The following is a 21,768-nucleotide window of genomic DNA, read 5'->3' on the forward strand; positions in this document are numbered from 1 at the left end:
CGCACGCGATTGAAGTCCTGACAGATAGTCCCTTGAGGCAGGTCTTGCATAAACTTGAGACCTCAGGGAGGCTGATGAAATGGTCGATCGAGTTGAGTCAATTTGATATTGTGTATACCCCAAGAGCTTCCATCAATGGATAGGTGTTGGCAGACTTTATAGTTTAGTTCACCCATCAGCCGAATGGAGGAAGAAGTGAAGAAGGGGAGCAGCCTGTTATAGAGGAAGAGCGAGGGGGTCTGGAGGAATGGAGTTTGCATGTTGATGGGACGTCCAATGAGGGAAGATCCGGAGCGGACATCATGATGATAGGGCCCGAGGGACACAAAATGTATTGCACGATCCGGTTTGGGTTTGAGGCCTCCAATAACGAGGCAGAGTACGAGGCACTCCTGGCTGGCTTGCGTTTGGCCCAGGAGCTGAGAGTGACGCGCCTTCATTTCTTCAGCGACTCTCAGTTGGTGGTGTACCAAGTAAAGGGGGAATACCAGGCGAGGGGACCCAAGATGGCAGCCTACTTGGAAAGGGTGAAGGGCTATCTGGGACGGTTAGTGGCATATAGCATAGAGCAAATCCCCAGAGAAAGGAATACCCATGCTGATGCACTTGCGAAGCTGGCGTCCACCAAGGACGGTGATATCTTGGAGTCGATACCCGTGGAGTACTTACCCAAACCCAGCATCGAAGGCGCAGACGTGCATACGATTAGTGTCCCAAGGGAGTCATGGACTGAGCCGATCAAAAGGTACCTGGAGGAAGGAACCTTGCCTGCAGACAAAAACGAGTCCCGAAGGTTGGTGTACAGGGCCGCTAGATACACCCTGGTAGATGGGGTCCTTTACAAGAGAAGGTTCTCAATGCCACTCCTGCGGTGTGTAGAAAGGGAGGAGGCGTTGAGAGTATTGCATGAGATACACGAGGGAGAGTGTGGCAACCATGAGAGCGGACCCTCCACCGCTAGGAAGGCCATAAGACAAGGATACTACTAGCCCTCCATGAAGAGAGACGTGCATGACTTTGCCAAGAAATGCGACAAATTCCAGAGGCATGCCAACTACCCTTGGAAACCCCTAAGTGAGCTAACTAGCATGACCAGCCCCTGGCCCTTCGCTATCTGGGGAATAGACTTGATCGGCGCTCTTCCCGTAGGCAGGGGTGGAGCGAAATACGCGGTGGTAGCAATGGACTACTTCACTAAGTGGGTAGAAGCAGAACCCCTCGTGAAGATAACGGCCAAACACATCACCTCTTTCATCAACAAATTCATTGTTTGTAGATATGGAGTACCCTACAAAATTATTTCTGACAACGGTACCTAGTTCGAGGGGGGAGCTTTCAAGGAGTATTGTAGGGGAAGGGGCATAAGGAGAAGCATCTCCGTGGTCATACACCCATAGGCCAATGGACAGGTGGAGGCCATAAACAGGGTCCTTAAGAAGAACTTGAAGGCAAAGCTAGAAAAGATGAAGGGAACCTGGGTAGAGGAGCTACCAAATGTGTTGTGGGCTTACAAAACCACCCCACGCACGACTACTGGGGAGTCCCCATTCTCCTTGGTCTACGGATGCGAGGCCGTACTCCCAGTTGAAATACAGGTTGAGTCCCTCAGGGTACAGGCGTATGGAGACGAGGCCAACTGCATAGCTTTGTCCGAGAGCTTGGACATGCTTAAAGAGAAGAGAGAAAAAGCACAAATGAGGGTGGCAGTATACCAACAGCGCGCCGCAAGGTACTACAATTCGAGGGTGCAAGAGAGAACTTTCAGAGTTGGCGACTTGGTACTGAGGAAGGTACTCCCTAACACGCGAGACCCAGGAGCAGGAGTGCTGGGGGCGAATTGGGAGGGGCCCTACCAGGTTGCTCAGAGCATACCCCCGAACACTTATAAGCTGGCGCGCATGGACGACACCATCATACCTCGAGCATGGAACGCGGAGCACCTTAGGAAGCAATACTAGTAAGGTGCCCACGCCCGGTGCTGAAAGGATAAGTGTTGCGCGCTATTTTAGTATGGTAGAGAAGAATCAAAGAGGTTACTTGGATAACCTCCTGAGTAGGTGTGAGTCTTTTTTATTTTATTTTCTATGAAAATCTCGTATGTATCGCTGTAGCCAGAATTTTATGAATGAAACTGTTTGCAACTTCGTATGTACTTTTCTTCGCTACGCGGGCATCAGCCAAAGTGCCTGCCGAAATAAATTTCACCAAGCAATTGGGGGGCAGGACAGGAGGCGAAAACATGCAACTGACAGGGGGAACCTAAAAAGGACCCTCTAACGGAGGATCCTAAAAAGGACCCCTTGCCCTCCTAAAACAGAGGATCCTAAACCTTGCCCTCCTAAAAAAGAGACAATGACCCTAAAAAGGACCCCTTATATCAGGGCCCTAAGCAAAGTCTTGACAAGGCATCTCCTGGGATCACAAGGATTAGCTACCCTTGTGAACATCAAGGAGGCCATAGGGACTTACAAAAAAAATGCATGGTAACGACAATAATAAGTCTAGAGTGGCCACCAAGCCATCTAGCCAATAATAAGTTTAGCCAATATATGGTAACGACAATAATAAGTCTAGAGCGGCCACCAAGCCGCCTAGCCAGAAAGGGTCCCAAAAGAGACCCTTGCAGAAATAGTACTATGAATAACGACGAGAAGGACGCTTCTCGCAACAAATAATAAGCACGCGCAAGAATATATAAAAGGATAGTTAAGACCCAAGGGGTCAAAATATCCTTATAAAAGTAATCAAGAGGCACCAAAAGGGGTCCCAGTGAATCCTTTCACATGGGTTCCAAAGGACCTCCAGCCTAGTAAATAAAAGAGGGGAACCAACCACACCCCATCATACAGGCTCAAAAGGACCTCAAATGCAGTAGAATAAAAGATAAATAGCAACACATGTATATATACATTGAAAAAGAAAGTTTTGGAGACAGTACAAGAGTTACCAAAGAAAAATAGTAATGACAGTCATATTACAAAGGCCCAAAGTACAAAAAAAAAAGGAAAAGAGCGTATACCCATGGAGGGCTAGCTGGCAAATGTTATGAAATAACTACTTCAGGGCCTCCTACCACGGGCACTCCACATGGCCGCTCGAGTGACGGCGTGCTCACCGAAAGAAGAGAAATCAAAATTAGGATCCTGCCTCCACACGTTGTAAAGGGCACGGTCTATGGACCTGTGCTCGGTGGTAGCCTTCTCCTCCTCCAAGGAAGCATTTCTCTCCTGCGATGACTGAAGTTCGGCCTTGAGGGCCTCGACTTCGACCTCCAATTGGGTAACTCTTTGCTGCAACGCGGCCGCGATGGCCTTGGCCTCCTGGAGTTCACGCTCCAAGCTGGTAACCTTGTCCTGTAGCCCCTTGGTCTTGGCCCTTACTTCCTTCCTCTTTAGTAGCAAGTTGGAAAATTTGGTCCGGACCCTTGACAACTTAGCCTTGGTTTCATTAAGCTCTTTCTCAAGCTCTTGAACCCGTGCTGCAAGACGATCCCTCTCGCTCCACGACACGGAGAGATGGCCAGCCGAGTCGGAAAACCGCAAAGCCACAGTATAGGCCTGCACAAGAAAGTTAACAACAACAACAATAAGTAACAAAAAAAATATATATGCATAAACACCTATACATAATAGGGCCGACGCGAGGTACGGGGACTCACCCAAGTCATGGAGCGCCTTAAGTTCTCCCCAAGGTCCGACTGAGTCACGTTCCCAAGGCCATTCCAGTCGGATACAGGGAGGCTTGAGGCAAGTTGGGTGTATCGCTGTCCGTAAGACGTTGCCATCCGAGTCACACAGGGCTCCCCATCCGTACCAGGGGCACCTAGCTGGATGAAGACAGACGACCCGCTTGCTGAAGCGAGAGGGGGAACGGTGAAAGTGGAAAACTGAGGATCTGGTAGATCAGAGGGAGGCTCCGCAAGGTCGGCGTAATATGCCCCCGATGATCCAGGGTTGAGAGGAGCCTGAGGAAAGGCGTCGTAGTCCTCAGGGCCAGGGGAAACATAACACCCCAGTGCGACATGCTGGTCTTGAGGTTGGAAGGCCATGTCCTGGTCATAGGAGTCATAACCCCCCGGGGGACAAGGATCACTGGTGAGGTCCCTCGCGTTCAAGGGGGGCTTCCCCCGGCACCTCCTCAGCCTCACCATCGTCTGGGAGAGGCTTAGCCGGCGCAGCCATTGTCTTCTTAGACCCAGGAATCGACCACAGGAACTTGGGGTCTGAGACTGGGGACAACTGGTGGCGGCTGAGATTTGCCACGGTGAATAAGAATGCCACCTTCTTCATGGCGGGGTCAGCATTAATGAGGTCATTCACAGCGTCCACCTCCGACCCAACGACCGAAGGAACAGCAAATTGCTCTGCATGATCCATGCCACTGTCAGTGCAAGCAGGAGTACAAAACAGTAAGTTCTAATAAGAAGAGAAGGAGGACCAGGGTAGTTACTGGGGGTGGCGCGGAAGTGTTCACGGACAGAGAGAGGGCCCTCTACGAAGAAAAATTCTTGCTTCCAAGACCCCGTATTGGACATTGAGCCTTCTATCAAGGGGAGCTCGTTATTGTCCTTTTGCAGATAGTAGAAGCCCTTGGACTTGGGGGATCCCATGAGGTTGTACAGGAAGTGCACCTCTTACACTGTAGGGGCACGTTTAACCAGTTCCTTGAATGCCACAAAAAGGCAACTTAGGGTCAACCAACTGTTGGGTGATAGCTGAAGGGGGGCCAGGTCAAAATAGTTAAGGACCGCTACGAAAAACGGGTGCAAGGGAATGGTGCCACCCGCCTTCAAAATGTGCTCGCTCAAGGCCACAAGGCCGGCCTTAGGGCGGTCGGCCCGACATGCCTCCTGGGGAGCGTACAAGGCGTATTCTGGGGGAACACGATAGTGCTTCACAATTTCTTTCAGTTTGTTCTCGGACACATGTGACACCACCTCGGACGCCAGTAAAGGAGCGTCGTCCTGTTCATGGATAGATACCTGTCGACGTGCCTTCGGCATATTTGCAAAATCAAAAGAAAAATGTGAGGAAGAGACAGAACACTTGACCCTCCATTTTTTCCTCCTAGCAAGAGTTTTCCATCGAGGGAGCGACGGCGGAAGCGCTGAGCTAGGAAAAACCGAGACTAGGGGCTGAGGAGAAGCGAAGGCAGCCCCACGACCGTCATCAGGCGAGGATGGGTTGGGAGGTGGTGTCCCTCCATAAACTCTAACTCCCACTACAATTCAAAAAGTGTCATCCTAAGGCTCGCTACATGGTCACTAAGGTCTGGGGGGGAAGGTGCTCTGTCTCCTCTCGACACCGAGTCAATTTCGCTCTCCACCACCCAAATTTTACGCCTAAGTTCAGCCATGTACTCAAGGTGGCAGATGCAGACCTGCTTTAAGGAGTCATAGTCCTGGTAGGGGTTACCCTCAAGGGACTCTGAGTCTGAGGACAGGTCAATAAACTCAGCCCCCGGAGGTATGTCGGACGGGTCGTCACTGGCCATGAGACCTCGTCCCGAAAGCGAAAAGGGGTTCACGTATAAATGAGGGGATGGCTAAAAAACACAAAGGAATATGCTTAATATCTCTAGATGCAAATGTCCTAAATGGCCCACTACAGGGTATAAAAAAGAGGGGCATGCATATGTTCAAACTCACTACAAGCTCAGGCTAAGGTATCCCATCCCGAGTAATGCTAATTTGGACCCAACGAATGTAAAAAAAAAAAAAAAAAAGAGAAAATATACCTCGAGCGGTCAAGATGGAGCGTAGTTGGGGTCGAAAGGAGGTCGAGGGACGAAAAGCACCAAAGGGTCGAAAATATGCGTCTGGAAGAATAGACCAAAAGGATGTGTTAGCCTCCAAATAGACATGCCAAAAATTAGTTTATGTAGAAAAAAAAGGTGAATGATGAAAATGAAATGAAAAAAATAAAATAAATGAAACTATGGCAAAAGTGAGGTTGTGGGGGATTGAACCCCTTACCTCTTGAAAAAGGAGGGATTCTCCAAACCACTAAGCCAAGGAAGTAAGGTGAAAATAATAGGCCATGCATCAAGGCCTATTTACAAGAATTAAGGAGAATAGTCTACAAGAGCACCTAAAGGTCCTCTCCTAGACTGGGGGGCAAGTGTGGACGCCTAATATTCAATGCTCGTAAAAGATCCCAGGCGCATGCTAAGGTCCCATGTAGGCCAAAATGCGTGCCTGAGCCATGGGATGCTCGGGCCATCGACCTTGGTCGTCAGCCTCGCATTGACTCGTCATGCATGAGGTCCCAGCCGCATCGCCACGGCCTCGTACGGCCCATCCTTGGAGCGCACGGATGGCCTCGCCTGGCCACGCCCAGGCGGCCTCGCTCGAACACGCCCCTAGCGCGCATAGATGGCCTTGTCTGGTCACGCCCCAGGCTGCCTCACTTGGACACGCCCCTGGCGCGCATGGATGGCCTCGCCTGGCCACGCCCAGGCGGCCTCGCTCGGACCCGCCCCTGGCGCGCACGGATGGCCTCGCCTGGTCACGCCCAGGCGGCCTCGCTCGGACATGCCCCTGGCGCACATAGATGGCCTCGTCTGGCCACGCCCCAGGTGGCCTCGCTCGAACACGCCCCTGGCACGCATGAATGGCCTCGCCTAGCCACACCCCAGGCGCGCGACACGCCCGTCTCACTCAGCCCCGCCACCAAGTGGCCACGCAAATGAGGCTACGCGTCAAGAGAGCCGCGCCACCAAGGGTCTCGTGAGGAAGTCATCTCGCCTCGCACCCATCTGTCAAGGCCCCATGCCTATCACTTATGCTCGCAGGTAATCTCGGGGTGCTTCAGGCATCTCGTGTCAAGGACCCGAGAGTCTCGCCTCACGCCACCACCATTACGCGCACCAAGTGTCCTGATACCTATACCTTGGGACCCCAATGCTTAGGGGCCCGGGTATGAGTTGATGGAACATGCTTGTACGATCTCATACTGGGTACGGCCCTTAAGGCCTTGTATGTCGAAATATGTACACCCGTACCAGTGGGGGAGTGGGAATGCTAGGATAGGAGTTATGGCCCGTACGTCTACGGCCAGGAGTCAGAGTCGACACCACTACCACCGACACCACTACGTCTGCCACCACTCTACTCACATGGGTACGAACAAGTAGTGGAGACATCTTCCTGATGCCTGCCCCTGTACTGGATGCACGACCACAACCTCTGAAACCAAAATCCCTGACAAAGTACTTAAGTACCACTTGGTCTCTTGGACCACCATGTACCCAGGGCCATTAAAGCCTACTATAAAATGAACCCTAACTCCACCTGAAGGAGGGTTGAAAAATTTACTGTAGCAAGGGCTTGAGAGTGAATGAAAGATTGATTTCTCCATTGTTGTTCTGTCATTGTTCTTGAGTTATTGCTTAAGTTTCTACAGCTTTTTCATTGGCTATCTTTACTTGAGAATTTTTTCCAACTCAACTTAGATGACGAGTTCTCACCGTAAACAATATGCTTGGCCGTTATCTTCACTAGAGGTTCTACTTCGACCCACTTGGTGAAGTAATCTACGGCTACCACCGCGTACTTCGCACCACCTCTCCTTGGGGGGAGGGCGCCAATCAGGGCTATCCCCCATACAACAAAGGGCCAAGGGCTGGTCAATTTATTCGGGGGTTTTTAGGGGTAGTTCGCATGCCTTTGGAATTTGTCACATTTCCTTGCGAAATCATTTGCATCTCTCTCCATGGAAGGCCAGTAGTACCCTTGCCTCATGGCTTTTCGAGCCATGGATGGTCCACTCGCATGGTTTCCACATTCACCCTCATGTATTTCATATAGCAACTTCACAACTTCTTCCTCATCAACACATCGAAAGAGTGGCACAGAAAACCCCTTCTTGTATAAGATCCCATCTACCAATGTGTATCGGGCTGCCTTGTAAACTAGCCTCCAAGCCTCCCTCTTGTCTGTTGGCACCACTCCATCCTTTAGGTAGTCTATAATCGGGCTGGCCCACGACTCCTTCAGGACGCTAATCATGTGAACGTCTGGATTGACAATGCTTGGCCTTGTTAAGTATTCTATAGGCACTGATTCGAGGGTATCCCCATCTTTAGTGGAAGCCAGCTTCGCGAGGGCATCAGCATGGGTATTCATCTCTCTCGGGATTTGCTCTATGCTATATTCCACCAATTGCTCCAAATAGCTTCTTACCCTTTCCAAGTATGCAGCCATCTTGGGTCCCCTCGCTTAGTACTCCCCTTTCACCTGGAATACCACCAACTGTGAATCGCTAAAGATGTGTAGATGCGTTACCTTCAGCCCCTGGGCCAATCGTAGTCCTGCTAGAAGCACTTCGTATTCTGCCTCATTGTTTGAGGCTTCAAACCCAAACCGTATTGCACAGTACATCCTGTGTCCTTCGGTACAGTCATCACGATGCCTGCTCCAGATCCTCCTTCGTTGGATGCTCCATCCACGTGCAGGCTCCATTCCTCAGAACTCCTTGGCTCCTCTTCTGCGACTGATTGCCCCTTTTCTTCACTTCTTCCTTCATTAGGTTGACTAGTGAACTCCACTATGAAGTCTGCAAGCACTTCTCCATTGATGGAAGCTCTCGGGGTATAAACGATATCGAATTGACTCAACTCGATCGACCATTTCATAAGTCTTCTCGAGGTATCAGGTTTATGCAAGACCTGTCTCAGAGGACTATTAGTGAGAACTTCGATTGCATGGGCATGGAAATAGGGTCTCAACTTCCTCGAAGCCACCACTAATGCATATGCCAACTTTTCAATCTCAGGGTATCGATTCTCCGCGTCCACCAACCGCTTGCTGATATAGTACACAGGTCGTTGACGCGCGGGAGGCTTACCTTGACCCTCGCATAGCGAGGGTGATGCCTCGGGGTACCCATGTCCGGGTACTTGCGTGTGCGTGGGGGACTCGTCTTGACCCTCGCATAACGAGGGTGATGCCTTGGGGTACCCACGTCTGGGTACTTGGGTGTGTGCGGGGGACTCGCATGGCGCGACACAAGGAAGCCTCGCATAGCGAGACATAGGGTAGCCTTGCATGGCGAGTCCTTCACATGACAACCCTTGAGGACTTATGCTCAGATGCCTGTGTCTATGTATCTCGACACTTTAACTTATCACCTTGGCGTTGGCACATTGGACCTTGGAAAGCCTTCAAGAATGGACGCCATTTCAAATATTTCTTAGGATATTACTCAATATTTACAAAATATAAACTTGTATCTTCGCTTTAGAGTGTAACCTTGTCATAAAACCATAGGGGGAACCCTTCAGAATGTCGATTCCAAAGCAAAGTTTGATTATCCTTCAAGTTTTTGTGCATTTCCTTTAGCTCATCCATATGGATATTGAGAAATGGTGCTACAATATCTGAGTTGAATAACACATACCGATGGGCTATTGCTATATCCCCTTGGTCAAGTTCAAAGCATTCTCTAGTTGATAGTGGATTTTCTTCAATTTCAGTACTATCTTGATTATCATTATGCTTCAAAAAGGTCTCACAAAAGCATACACATTCAACAGCAAGATAGAGATTTGTAATACATCCTTCTGGTCGTGCATAATTTCATACAAATCCTTTCAATACTTTCATATACCTTTTAAAGTGGTACATCCATCGAAATTGAACCGGACCACAAAGCCTGACTTCTCGCACTAAATGGACATCTAAGTGAATCATTGGATCAAAGAAAGAAGGTGGGAAATATTCTTCCAGTTTGTAGACAATTTCTGCAGATTCTAATTCCAATTTTATAATATCCTCCTTATCAACCACACTTTGACACAATTCATGGAAAAACCTAAAACGTCGAAGGATTGTCTCTCTGCATCCTTCATCGATTTAACCCCTTATAGCAACAGCTAACAATTGCTGCATAATCACATGACAGTCATGAGATTTAAGTCCTGTTAGCTTATGATTCTCCATATCTACACAATTGCTAATCTTAGAACTATATCCATAAGGCAATTTCAAGTCAAATAGTCTCTTACAAAACAACTTCTTATCTGATTTTGACAAAGTGTAAGCTGCAGTAGAAAGACAAGTAATTCCTTCTTCTTCATATGGGTGGAGATGAGTCATAATGCCCATCTCTGTCAAATCTAATCTCAAGTGGTAATGATCTTTAGATTTTCCCTTGCAATCAAACAATGTATTAAGAATGCTTTCACAAACATTTTTTTCAACATGCATAACATCCAAGTTGTGACGAACAACCAAGATCTCCCAAAAAGGGAGCCTAAAAAAAATTGACTTTTTCCTCCATCCTTTATCAAACTCTGAACCACGACCCCTCTTTCTACCCTTGCCAAAATCATTAGTCAATTCACTTAATTTTTCAGCTACTTCAACACCTGTTAATATTGTTGGACATTGTGGTGCTCTTTCCCTTGCCCTAGCAGTTGTATATTTCTTCTTTCGATATGGGTGATGTTGTGGAAGAAATCGAATATGATTGCAAAAAGACATCTTCTTACTATGCTTCAACCAAACAACATTTGAGTTCTCTCCACATATAGGGCAACCATACTTCCCTTTAGTCGCACATCTAGATAAGCTTCCATAAGCTGGAAAATCATTTATGGTCCATAACAGCATGGCCTTTAAATTAAAAAAACTTCTTTGTAGAAGCATCATATTTATACACACCTTTCCATAATTCTTGTAACTCATCTATTAAGGGCTCCAAAAAAACATCTATGTCATTCCCAGGTTGTTTTGGTCCAGGAATCAACATAGAAAGAAATGTGAATTCATTCTTCATGCACATTGAAGGTGGAAAATTGTATACAACGAGCATTATTGGCCAACAACTATATGTAGAGCTCATAATTTTGTAAGGGTTGATCCCATCAACAGCAAGTCCTAGTCGAAGGTTGTACGGTTCAAGTGAAAAATCTGGCCATCTCTCATTAAATGCATCCCAAGCCTCTGAATCTACTGGGTGGCTCATTTTCCCATCCATTCTTTTATTAGTTGAATGCCAATTTAAGCATGAAATTGTCTCTTCATTTCTGAACATCCTTTGAAACCTTGGTGTAATAGGAAAATATCTTAACAATTTTGCAAGCTGCCCTTGTAGAATCTCCTTTGTGTGTTCATTTTGCTTCCATCTTAGATATTGACAGGTGGGACAAACTTGGGTATTAGCATTTTCTTTTGTGAACAATCAATAATCATTCATACAAGCATGTATATGTTTATAGTTCAGATCAAACATCATTAGATACTTATTAATTGCATACATAGATGTTAGTACGAGATTATCTTTTGGCAACATTGCTTTGATCATCTCCAACATCTCACAAAAACCAACATCTGAGAATCCATGCTTTGTTTTTAGATTGTATAGCTCGACGATGGATGGAATTTTGGTGTATTTCAAACAACCTTCATACAATGTAGATTTAGCATCTCCTAATAGACTATCAAAATCATCATCGTTGTTATCATCATCCAAATCATTGACATTACTTGAACATACTCCAGCAGCCCGAAATAAATTATATGTAGAACTTATCTTAGTCGTGCTACTTTGAACTAGATCTTCCCCGTGATGAAACCATGTTTTGTATGATTTGTCCATGCCATATAAAACTAAGTGTTCACAACTTCATCCGAAAGTTGATGTCTTAGATTCTGACATTTGCTCCATGGAAAAAGAATTTTACTCGGAAAACCGGCATTCATTACTACAGTCTTCACAAACTCCCTAGCTTTTCTCTCATATTCCTTTGTAGCTCTACAATTTTGAAGGATACTTCAATAATAAAATACCAAAACATAAACTTAAACTATATAATTTTATTTGCTAACTTGTTAAGATGGATCCATGTTTTATCCATCTGCATAGATACAAAAAAGCTAATCATAACTCATATGTATAATGTTTTATTATTCAAACCCTAAGGTTGGGGATGTGAAAACTACCCTTATTCACACCCCAGGTGAGATATCTATCAATATAATCAAACCAATTCAAGCAAACATAATTTATTTGTAAGAAGATAATACATAATTCTAGATAAAATCTGACATCATATCCCATATAAAGGTTACCTAACCATCTATCAATACCAAGTAAAAAAAAAATTCCAACAACACACAAAAATTACGTTGAGGTTTGGATTTTAATTAAAAAAAATTTCTCTCTCAATATATATTAATTTCCTAAATAGAAAGTTAGATTCTTAATCTAAAAGAAAATCAATACAATTGACTATAGTTTTTTATGTCTCCAATCTGAAAGAAAATCAATACAACTGACTAAACTCCCAGGAAGCAGGTCTTGGATAAATAATTATGAGGTTGAATTTGTTTTCCTCTTGTTTTAGAAATTAGTTAGTGCATACCCAGAGCTCAATTCAAGTCAGCAATTTGCAATTATATCCTCGTACAGTGCACAAGTAAATCTCTTGAAAGAACGTTTTAAGACTACTTTCAAAGTTGATTCAGAGAAAGTAGTGGATATCACTACTGTTGATGGTTGCCAGGTAGAGTGTCATTTTTTTCCCCGAGCTAGAATATATTCTTTTAAGATATGGAACCTTTGCAAGATTATTGTCATATAGGTCAACTAATTTGACTGGTCGTTTGTCTAATTTACTAGGCTTAAATAATTGTTGAATTTTGTCTTTGAAGTTAAAACATAGCCAAGCTTTCATCCTGTTACATAGTTCTCTCATTATGCCATAGCTAACAACTCTATCTATATTACGTTTATTACTTTGAGTTATTTTATTATTCTTGATAACACCGAATTATTTCTCTTTTACCCCATTATATTGTATATGAGAAGCCTTACACTTATAATTTTGATTATATTTCACTTCAAAAGTTAGATACTTTCACATGTCTTTTGGAATTAGACTGATTTTAACACCCTGTGACTACTAGGCAGCCACAGCTGCTTGTAAAGGAAATTACCATGCTAACTATGATGAAGCCCTTTGCAGCCAGAAACTTCAGAGAGTAAGCCAGGTATATCTATCTATCTACATAAAAACATGTATATGTGATTATATATATATTCTATGAAAGAAAAAAGAGGTAATGGGTTGTCTTTTTCTTAATCTGAAGGGTTAATAGGCTCTTGATGGACTAAACATATACGATATATTAAAGCCATGTTACCATAGTCCAAACACTGCTAAGCAAAATGCCAAAGGAAACTCAAGCTTACCCCTAAGTTTGGTCGTGCTTGGCCTTTCTAGGCACCAGTAAGAGATGGCATTGTCCTTTTGTGGCCTCAACTTGCTGCCTTCTCTGCTGTTACTACTTCAAGTATAACAGTTCCCTGTTTTGTAAGTTTATTTACTTCTGCTACTATTCTCTCTTGAGTCTTGACTAGCCAGGCTTGTATTTTTTAGTGTATATATAATATAATTACTATTTGACCAAATGGGTTCTCATGAACTCTTTCATTTCTCTCCTAAAACTACTAAATTCATAGGTTTGTCTTTTCCCAAGTTTTTGTTTCCTTCTGTGTATTTGTGCTATAATTAGTAAAGGCTGTTGTTTTTGGATGTTTCGATGTGCCAAGTTTAATGCCTTGCTTTTTATACCCCATGCCAACTAAATGTCAGCAAAAAAACTCGGTTGCAAGTTGTGACCTTTAAAGGGCATATTCCCTTAATACATGTACATATATATATTGTTTTCTTTTACACTTTTTTCCAACTGTAGGATGATAAAGTTGCAATAGCATGCCTGAATGATAAAGCAGTAAGGGAAGCAATACATGCAGAGCCAGTAACAGCTTGCTTATCTGTTGATCATGTTAACAGATAGAATCACTTGCAAAAATTCACTCCAATAATATTTAGACACTTTAATACTTTAAAACTTATAATATTTCTATTTTTATATGTTCTTCCAATCTTTGGACCAAAACAGTATTAAAAAACCAGACCCAACCAACTGCCAGAGCGATTCGATCCCCTTTCCTTTCTGTTTTGCCAGTCTATGGTCTTCTTCCTCAAGGTGTTCTTATACTATTTTCTTCTCTATTTTCTATTTTCTATTCTAGATTCTGGTTTTTTTCTTTTTCCTTAACCAAATACTGTTATTTTTTAACATTAATTAGGTGATTCAAAAATTGAATAGCACAGGCATTCTATGTTATTTCTTAACGTAATTTTAAAAGGAGTAATGTATTGCTAAATGATCTATCAAAAGAAAGCTATTTTTTCATTGAAAAAATAAACAGTGGGCCACATGAGGGACTACCTCCTCCACAGGTCCAAAGCTAGCTATTTTGTGTAATCCATTTTGCCAGACAATTAATTAGCAGCAACATTATAAGACAGCTTAACATAATACCTTATATTAAACAATCAGTCAATTCGTTTGCATTCATTTGATATCTTACATACATATATATTTACAGAGTTTGATATGTGAAACAATGTAAATGCTAATTTAAAATTGAATTGGAGAATTATTTCCAATACTCATTTGACACATATTAATTTAGAACGAAAAAAAAAAGAATCTTGCTTAGCTTATACTTATTTGATACATGAGATGAATCCAAATTACTATCAAGCTAGTATTTAGTACAATTTTCAATGAAAGATACAAACCTAATCACTTTAACTAACCTAATGAATTTACATATATATTTTTTACTTCTCTTGAAAACAAAAAGTACAGTTAAAAAAAGTGACAATGAATATGCTCTTAACAACGTCGTTGAGAGTCAGAGGGAGGCAAAACGCTTTCCATGGTCAAACCCCAATCATTAAAGTTGACTTCATCGATTTTCCACGTCTCTGCCATCTCCCTCTTGTATTTAGTAGAAATAATATTTTATTAATTGAATTGTGAGAAGAGAAAGTTAGTTATACTATTATTTGTCCAAAATACATGTATAAAATGTTTTAATTCAATCACAATTATTCTTTGACACTAGCTGTTCATATCTGCTAGTCATAGTTTTATTTTCTACTGTATAGGAAAACTAGTTTTAGGATAATTCTATTGGCATCTTAATTTTTTCTCACTCTATTATAAACCTCTTATAACATTTTAAAATTTATTTTTTCTATCTTAATTTTGCATCAAGTACTGTATTTTTCTGTCTTAATTTTGTTTGTGAAGTTGGGACGTGAAAACTACCCTTATTCACACCCCAGGCGAGATATCTAACAATATAATCAAACCAATTCAAGTAAACACAATTTATTTGTAAGAAGATAATACATAATTCTAGATTAAATCTGACATTATTTCCCATAAAAAAGCTTACCTAACCATCTATCAATACCAAGTAAAAAAAGTCAAACAACACACAATAAGTTTTCTTCCTTATATCACCACAACACACAAACAAATTTTCCAGAACCTACTTCTCTAAGACACACAAGTTTTCAACCTTCCGTTACCACCGCAGCACACAATTTTAATCTCCTAACCTACTTCTCTATGAATGAATATTTACGATATTCAAACTCCTCTAACATTTGTATGATATTAATAAAAGAGTTAAAAGAACATACTTCTGTACCTCTTGCAATTAATAATCATGTTAATTAACTTTGCAATACTCCTTGCCAATTCGATCCATAACCTAAAGAATATAATCAATACCTAAAATATTAATAAAAAATTAAAATTAAATGGTACAATAAAACCATAAAATTCATGAAATTACTTGTTACGAGTTGAAGGTCAAAATAGTGTTTTTAGGTGTTATTTGGGTTATTAATAACTTAAAAAACTGTTTTAAAAAAACCCAATAAAAGCCCCAAAAAATGCCTAGGCTTATGACCCCTAACTTGATATGTGTCTCTAATTTTTTAAAACTGAATATACAGAGGAAGCAAGCCCAACCCAGGAGTGTGAACACACTATACAGGAGAATGGATGTGCAGATGTGGAAATGGGAACTATAGAGCAAGAACAATGAAGAAACAGGAAGCAGAGAAAAAAAAAAAGGAATACGCAGAGGAAGGATTGGCTGTGATACCAAGTTAATTCAAGAATGTAAATGGAGAAAAAGGATCTCTAAAGAAGATTTTGAGACTCAGGCAAATCTTATTTATATATAGAACTTTACAATTGTAACAATACACAACATAGAAGTAGATGGAAGTTGTAACATTATAACTGAATACAACTAAAGCTAACAAAACTAACAAACCAAAAAAAGAAAACTAATCATGGAATATTACATTGTCTAACAATATATACATATATTGTTATCTTATTGGAAAGCACTTTTCACCCTTGAATTTATAAAATTATGGTCCCAGATAACCAGTGGTAAAGGGTATTCAATAAAAACAAACAAGCACCAGTGGATTCATTACAAAAACTAGTATACAATCTGATCCCAACTTAATCCACAAAACCCATTTAAGTGAAGAAGAATACACCACAAAGATAAAAAGGAGTGGAACTTTAACATATGAATATGATAGAAACAGAGAATCTTCTCTCACACCCGCAGAACAAATCCAAAAGTAATTCGCTAAAGCTCACCATCAAAACCCAGCCATCTGCTAAGTGGACTCATAAACACAACTATATGATCAGTACCACTCTCATTTCATTCATTTCATTTATACCAACAATTAAAATTACTCATTTTTTGCCCCCAAAAATAAATGTTTATGCTCTCTTGTAAACAAAATGATTGGCTGAACCTTAACTCTTTTTTAACTTTACATTGAGTTTTTCATATTAATTTTTCTATTTCAAGTAAATAGGCATGCTGAATCTAATAAATAAAATTTTCTACATATGCCTTCCTTAGTACATAAAAAGTTAGTCTAATAAATAAAATCTTGAGCAGATACTACTCAGATCTTTTATTCACTTCAATTTTATCTAATAAATGAAAGACACTGTTCAATTCACTAATAAACGAATGGATACAAAGAATAGCATTTCTATTAACAAGTTATAGACTGGTAGACATGGAGAAACAAAAGTACTTACTACTTCCAAACGAGGGGAAGCTTCTTGGTCTTCTTGTAGTAACGTGCAAGTCTGTGAATCCTTCTCTCAACCAAAATCAATCGAAACTTGGAATCCTTGTCCTTCCTGTTCCTCTCGAGATGCTTCCTAATAGAGACTGCCTTCTTAATAAGATGATACAGATCCTCATGAATTTCAGGGGCAAGACCTAACAAACAAAACCAATTTTATAAAAACAAAGAAATCCAATCAACCAAGACATACAGATAAGACATCACCCAACCAAAGGCTACATTCCCTTAACCATTCAATAACCATATTAAGATACTCAAACAAGAAAAACAACCAAAGGCTACATTTTACATTTTCTCTTATCTTATTTTTCTCGTGTTATTCTGTTGATGGATTAACAATCGTTGAATTAAATAGTATATGAAAGGTGTTTCATGCTGGAGTTTTACACATAATTTATAGATAAAAAAATGACAAAGAGAGTCCAATTAATAAAAGTACTACTAACAGACAGGGCCACTATACTGTGTCCCAAAACTCCCTTCTTACAAGTTGAGACAGAAAAGAATGCTCAAGTACAGAGATAACTACTGCCTAAAACTCTTGTCAGATTCTGTTACATTGTCACTAACCCCCCATTCAAGTGTATCCAAACATTATATATTGAAATGCTGACATCTTCTAACGAATGGAAAAACCTTGCAGCCTCATTTGATTAAAATTCCCTACAATTAAACATGGAAAAGCTTGTTTAAAAAAAAAGTCACAAATCACCCAACCAAAGGCTACATGCCCTTAATCATTCAATAACCGTATTAAGATATTCAAACAAGAAAAACAACCAGCTCATTCAAACTAGCAAATGATTACCGTGGGCCTTGTGTTAAAATGAAAACCATAAAAATTAATTATTCCCTTCGCTCATTCAAATATTTAGCAAACAGTTAACTAGACCTAAAGTTCTTCCACCAAAACAAAAAGCAATGAAATGGGTCGACATTGATCGAAGATAAGGCTTAACATTGACTGAAAATAAGGTTCTACTCTTGAGCTCATAAAACAAAACACTAAGAATGATTACCGTGGGCCTTGAGAACACGCAAGATCTTGCTTCTAGTAACACTCTTAACCTGAGCAATACCGTGAGAGTCACAAAGAATCACACTGATCTGAGATGGAGTAAGACCCTTCTTTGCAAACTTGCAAATGTTTTCCTCAACCTAACACCATCATACTAAAAATAAGCTTGTTAATCGAAATTTTCATAACCCAACCTAGAGAAGGTCACGAGAGATTTTGGGATATACAATAACATTTAAAATGAAATATACTTACCTAGCTTGCCAAGACCGAAGAGGAGCGAAACCGAGAAGCCCAACGACTGGAAACAGACTGACCAAGAGATAGAGAAAGATGAGAGAGAGAGAGAGAGGATATTTGAGGGATGGAGGAGATTTGAAGCCGAGATTTGAAGCAGGGGTGGAGGAGACTGAAGCAGGGATTAAGTTCGGAGACACCGTACGTAGCCGAAGAAGAAAACAGGTGAGTCCGAAATGTTGAAGGAATTAGTCTGAAAAAAATATAAGTGGCGGGCTCCCAAAATAAATTACCACCCTTTTTTCTACTACTTTGCCACATATAATACTTTTTCATTAGTATTATATTCATATGTTATGAAAAGGGGTATTTGGTGTAGTGAGTACTTTTTAATTTCAATTTAAAACATTGTTGTTGGGTTGTTGGGCATGTTGTGTTGACGTTGTTTTCAATGATCCTAGCATACAATTTGTTTTCAATGGTGATGGTGTTGTTGCTGTGAAAATTTGAAGAATTATAAGAAGAATAAAAAATGAAAGAAAGAGATGGAAAGAGAGTTGTTGGACATGAGAAAAGAAAAGGGAATGTAATAACTTCTAAGAATCATAAAAGAAAAGAGAAATAATAATAAACAAAAAAATGACCCATAAGTCAAAGACTCATAAATGCTTCAAAAATTTGACTTAGCGTTTCAAAAATTTACTCCAACATTCATCCAAGTAAGTTGCTCAAACCCTTCAGTGATTGAGATGCCATGCAATATCTGTTTCATATTTATTGCTCTTGAATGTTATTGACAGTTCTTGAAAAAATTGTTTTGGGGTAAAAAGGGCACGTAGATCTGAGCCTGATATGATAGGAAAATATTACTTTGCAAGGGTTAGGAATCATTTTGGTAGTTAGGATTATTAATTTAGGGCATAAAAATTCGATTTTAAAGCTTGTAGAAAAAACTGGGTTTTTCCCGCCCCTTAAAAGTCGAAAAGTTTTTCTTGAAAAACTTTTCACTTCTGCTTTTTAATCCGTTTTCTGAACTGTTCGCTTAGATTTGAGTGATTTTGTTAGAATGTTGTTGGTGGTATAAAATCTTAACTTTTATACACGAGCAATGTTATTCCAACTTTCACACTTCTTGGTCTTTTGGCTGTTGATTCTTATCTCCCCTTCTCTGCTCGCAGATTTTCATGCACGATCCGTGGGGAGGTGAGAGGCCAATCGACAACGACCTACTCGTCCAGGTACTTGAAGATCACGAACAACCATCGTTGCTGATCCCAGAAATTCCTTTTTCCCACAACTCTTTTAATAGACCTTCAACCAGTCCAACAATTATGGGTCGAGTAAAATCTATAGCCCAAAAAAAAGAAAGAAAACAACTACTCCTCCTGCCAAACAGCTTGCCCCTTGGGTTGAAAACCCTTCGACCAACCCTTCTCCTGAAAGCACATCCCAACCAGAAATCCAAGCTAAAGCCCAGCCTCGGGACGTCCTTCGACCAAAAGTCGACTGGTATGTTGCACCTCCTAGCAAATTATAGTTAGGAAGGTAGGGAATTATCTCAAAAAGTACGGACTTTATGGGATAACCCTAACTAAACCTTCCATCGACCAGTGGGCAAACCTGCCTGGGGGCGCCTACAGCGCCTGGTCAAGATACAACTTTAAGGCAAGGGCAACCTTGCCTCTTCATCCATTTTTTCAAGGGGTGGCCAACTATTTCGAGGTCGCTCCTTTTCAAATAACACCAAACAGGTATAAAGTGCTTTCTGCTCTCTATATCCTCTATAGTCATAAGAAGTGGCCTGTTCCGACGCCGCACGAGATCAACTATCTCTTTGATCTCAAGTCCTACCCCAATCACAACAACACAGGGTTTTTCCATTTTTACCACCAGGAATCTGCTCGCACCTTCCTAAGCGAGACCACCTACAAGTCCAACGTAGGAAAGTACTTCCAGGAGTACTTTTTAACAACTGACCTGGTGGCCAACAACCTGGCCTTCACAGAAAGAGGTAAATCATTGATTCCTTGGTCGTTCAATTTCCTTTAGCCTTTCTGCATCTCCATTAAAAATTCCATACCCTTCAGGTCCATGGCACCGACCAGCTCCTACTCCAAAGATGGAGATACGAGCAGCATCTTTGGCCAGCATGACCGATATAGAAAAAGCGTCAAAGAGCTAGTCACAGAGGCCAATTTAAGGCTGGTCGGCCTTCTGGTACCTCACCAAGATGTGAGGGAATCAACAATGGGGAGTGCTACTGGTGAAGAAGTTCCCGAGCAGCTCCATGACGTATCTTAACCTCCGAGGAGGAGGAAAACTGGGGTGACCATCAGGGAACCCTCCAGCACATCGTGAATAGCTGCCACTCTGGTCCCTTTAGGAAAGGACAAAAAGAAGGTTTCTGAACACCCCGAGCCCATCCTTGAGTCTTCATATGAGAATGGTAGTGACTTCTCACTCTTAGACAGCTTGCCCATTCCCTATCATTTATTTGACCGGGACGACAACTTTAAATACAAACCTAATTTAAATTCAAACTTCTCAACGCCAGAGAGTGAGTGTAGTAGTAGTACATTAAATATTGTAGTGACCAGTAGGTGTAGCTTGGGTATTTTACATATAATTCCTTTGCTTTAATTTCTTTGATTTAGCCAACACTTATAATTATACCGTTTGATTGTTCATATGTTTCCTTCCTTCCAGACATGCCTGCTGAGAGAGCTTTCGACCTGTACACCAATCCTACCCCTGCCACGCATGCGAGCAGGAAAAAGTCGAACAGGCGCAAGGATGGAGAAGGTTGCAGCGACCTATCTGCAAAGAGGGCTCGAACAGAAGACCCTACTGTACCAACTCCTACAAAAGAGACTACTACCCTTCCAGGGCCTATCGACCAGACTCCCCCTGCAACCACTGATCAGAATCCTCCAGCTGCTGCCAACCCAAGCTCTTCCGCCCAACCAGATAAAACTGTGGCTGAAGCGATCTTGAGCTCCGCATGCACTTCGCCCAGTGACAGGCTGAAGAAGATATCCAGACACTGGCATTTTTTGGAAACTTTCTAAAATGCTCCCACCATGTCGGTCGACCAGCTCATCAATCGTGGGTTCTTCAAACTACTCACTGTAAGCTATTGCTTCTATTATTGCTTGACTTGTTCATCTCTCTGATAGATACTAACAAAATCTTTTTATTTTCTGATTGTAGGGGATTCTGACCGTGAGCACCGGTTGGCGCCGCTCAGAGGAGATGGCCGCCAAACAGGCTGAAGAGATCAAGGCGGCTAAGGGGAGGCTGTTCGAGAAGCACCTTGCAGCCGAGGCCAAGCATGCAGCGGAGGCTAAGATTGCCAAGCTTGAGGAGGATTTGAAGAAGAAGGAGGACTCTATTGCCAAAATTATCGCCTCCAAAGATAAGTATAAGGAAGCCTCGTAGATAAACTACTGAAAAGCCCACAAGCTTCAATCGGAGTTGGAGACTAGCCGCAAGGAGGTTGCTGA

The 21,768-nt window shown here is 42.0% G+C and overlaps 1 protein-coding gene across 1 annotated transcript; it reads right to left on the reverse strand.

Moving 5' to 3' along the window:
- Positions 1-16,956: 16,956 nt before the first annotated feature.
- Positions 16,957-19,528, reverse strand: LOC133779662 (small ribosomal subunit protein uS15-like). Its single transcript, XM_062219596.1, has 3 exons — positions 19,496-19,528; positions 18,030-18,168; positions 16,957-17,144 (listed from the first exon to the last, which is right to left on the reverse strand). Exons 1-3 carry the CDS (start codon positions 19,526-19,528, stop codon positions 16,957-16,959), a joined length of 360 nt encoding a protein of 119 aa, XP_062075580.1.
- Between the last annotated feature and the right edge of the window lie 2,240 nt (positions 19,529-21,768).

This window comes from Humulus lupulus, chromosome 5 (genome assembly GCF_963169125.1).
Source record: "Humulus lupulus chromosome 5, drHumLupu1.1, whole genome shotgun sequence".
Lineage (NCBI taxonomy): Eukaryota > Viridiplantae > Streptophyta > Magnoliopsida > Rosales > Cannabaceae > Humulus > Humulus lupulus.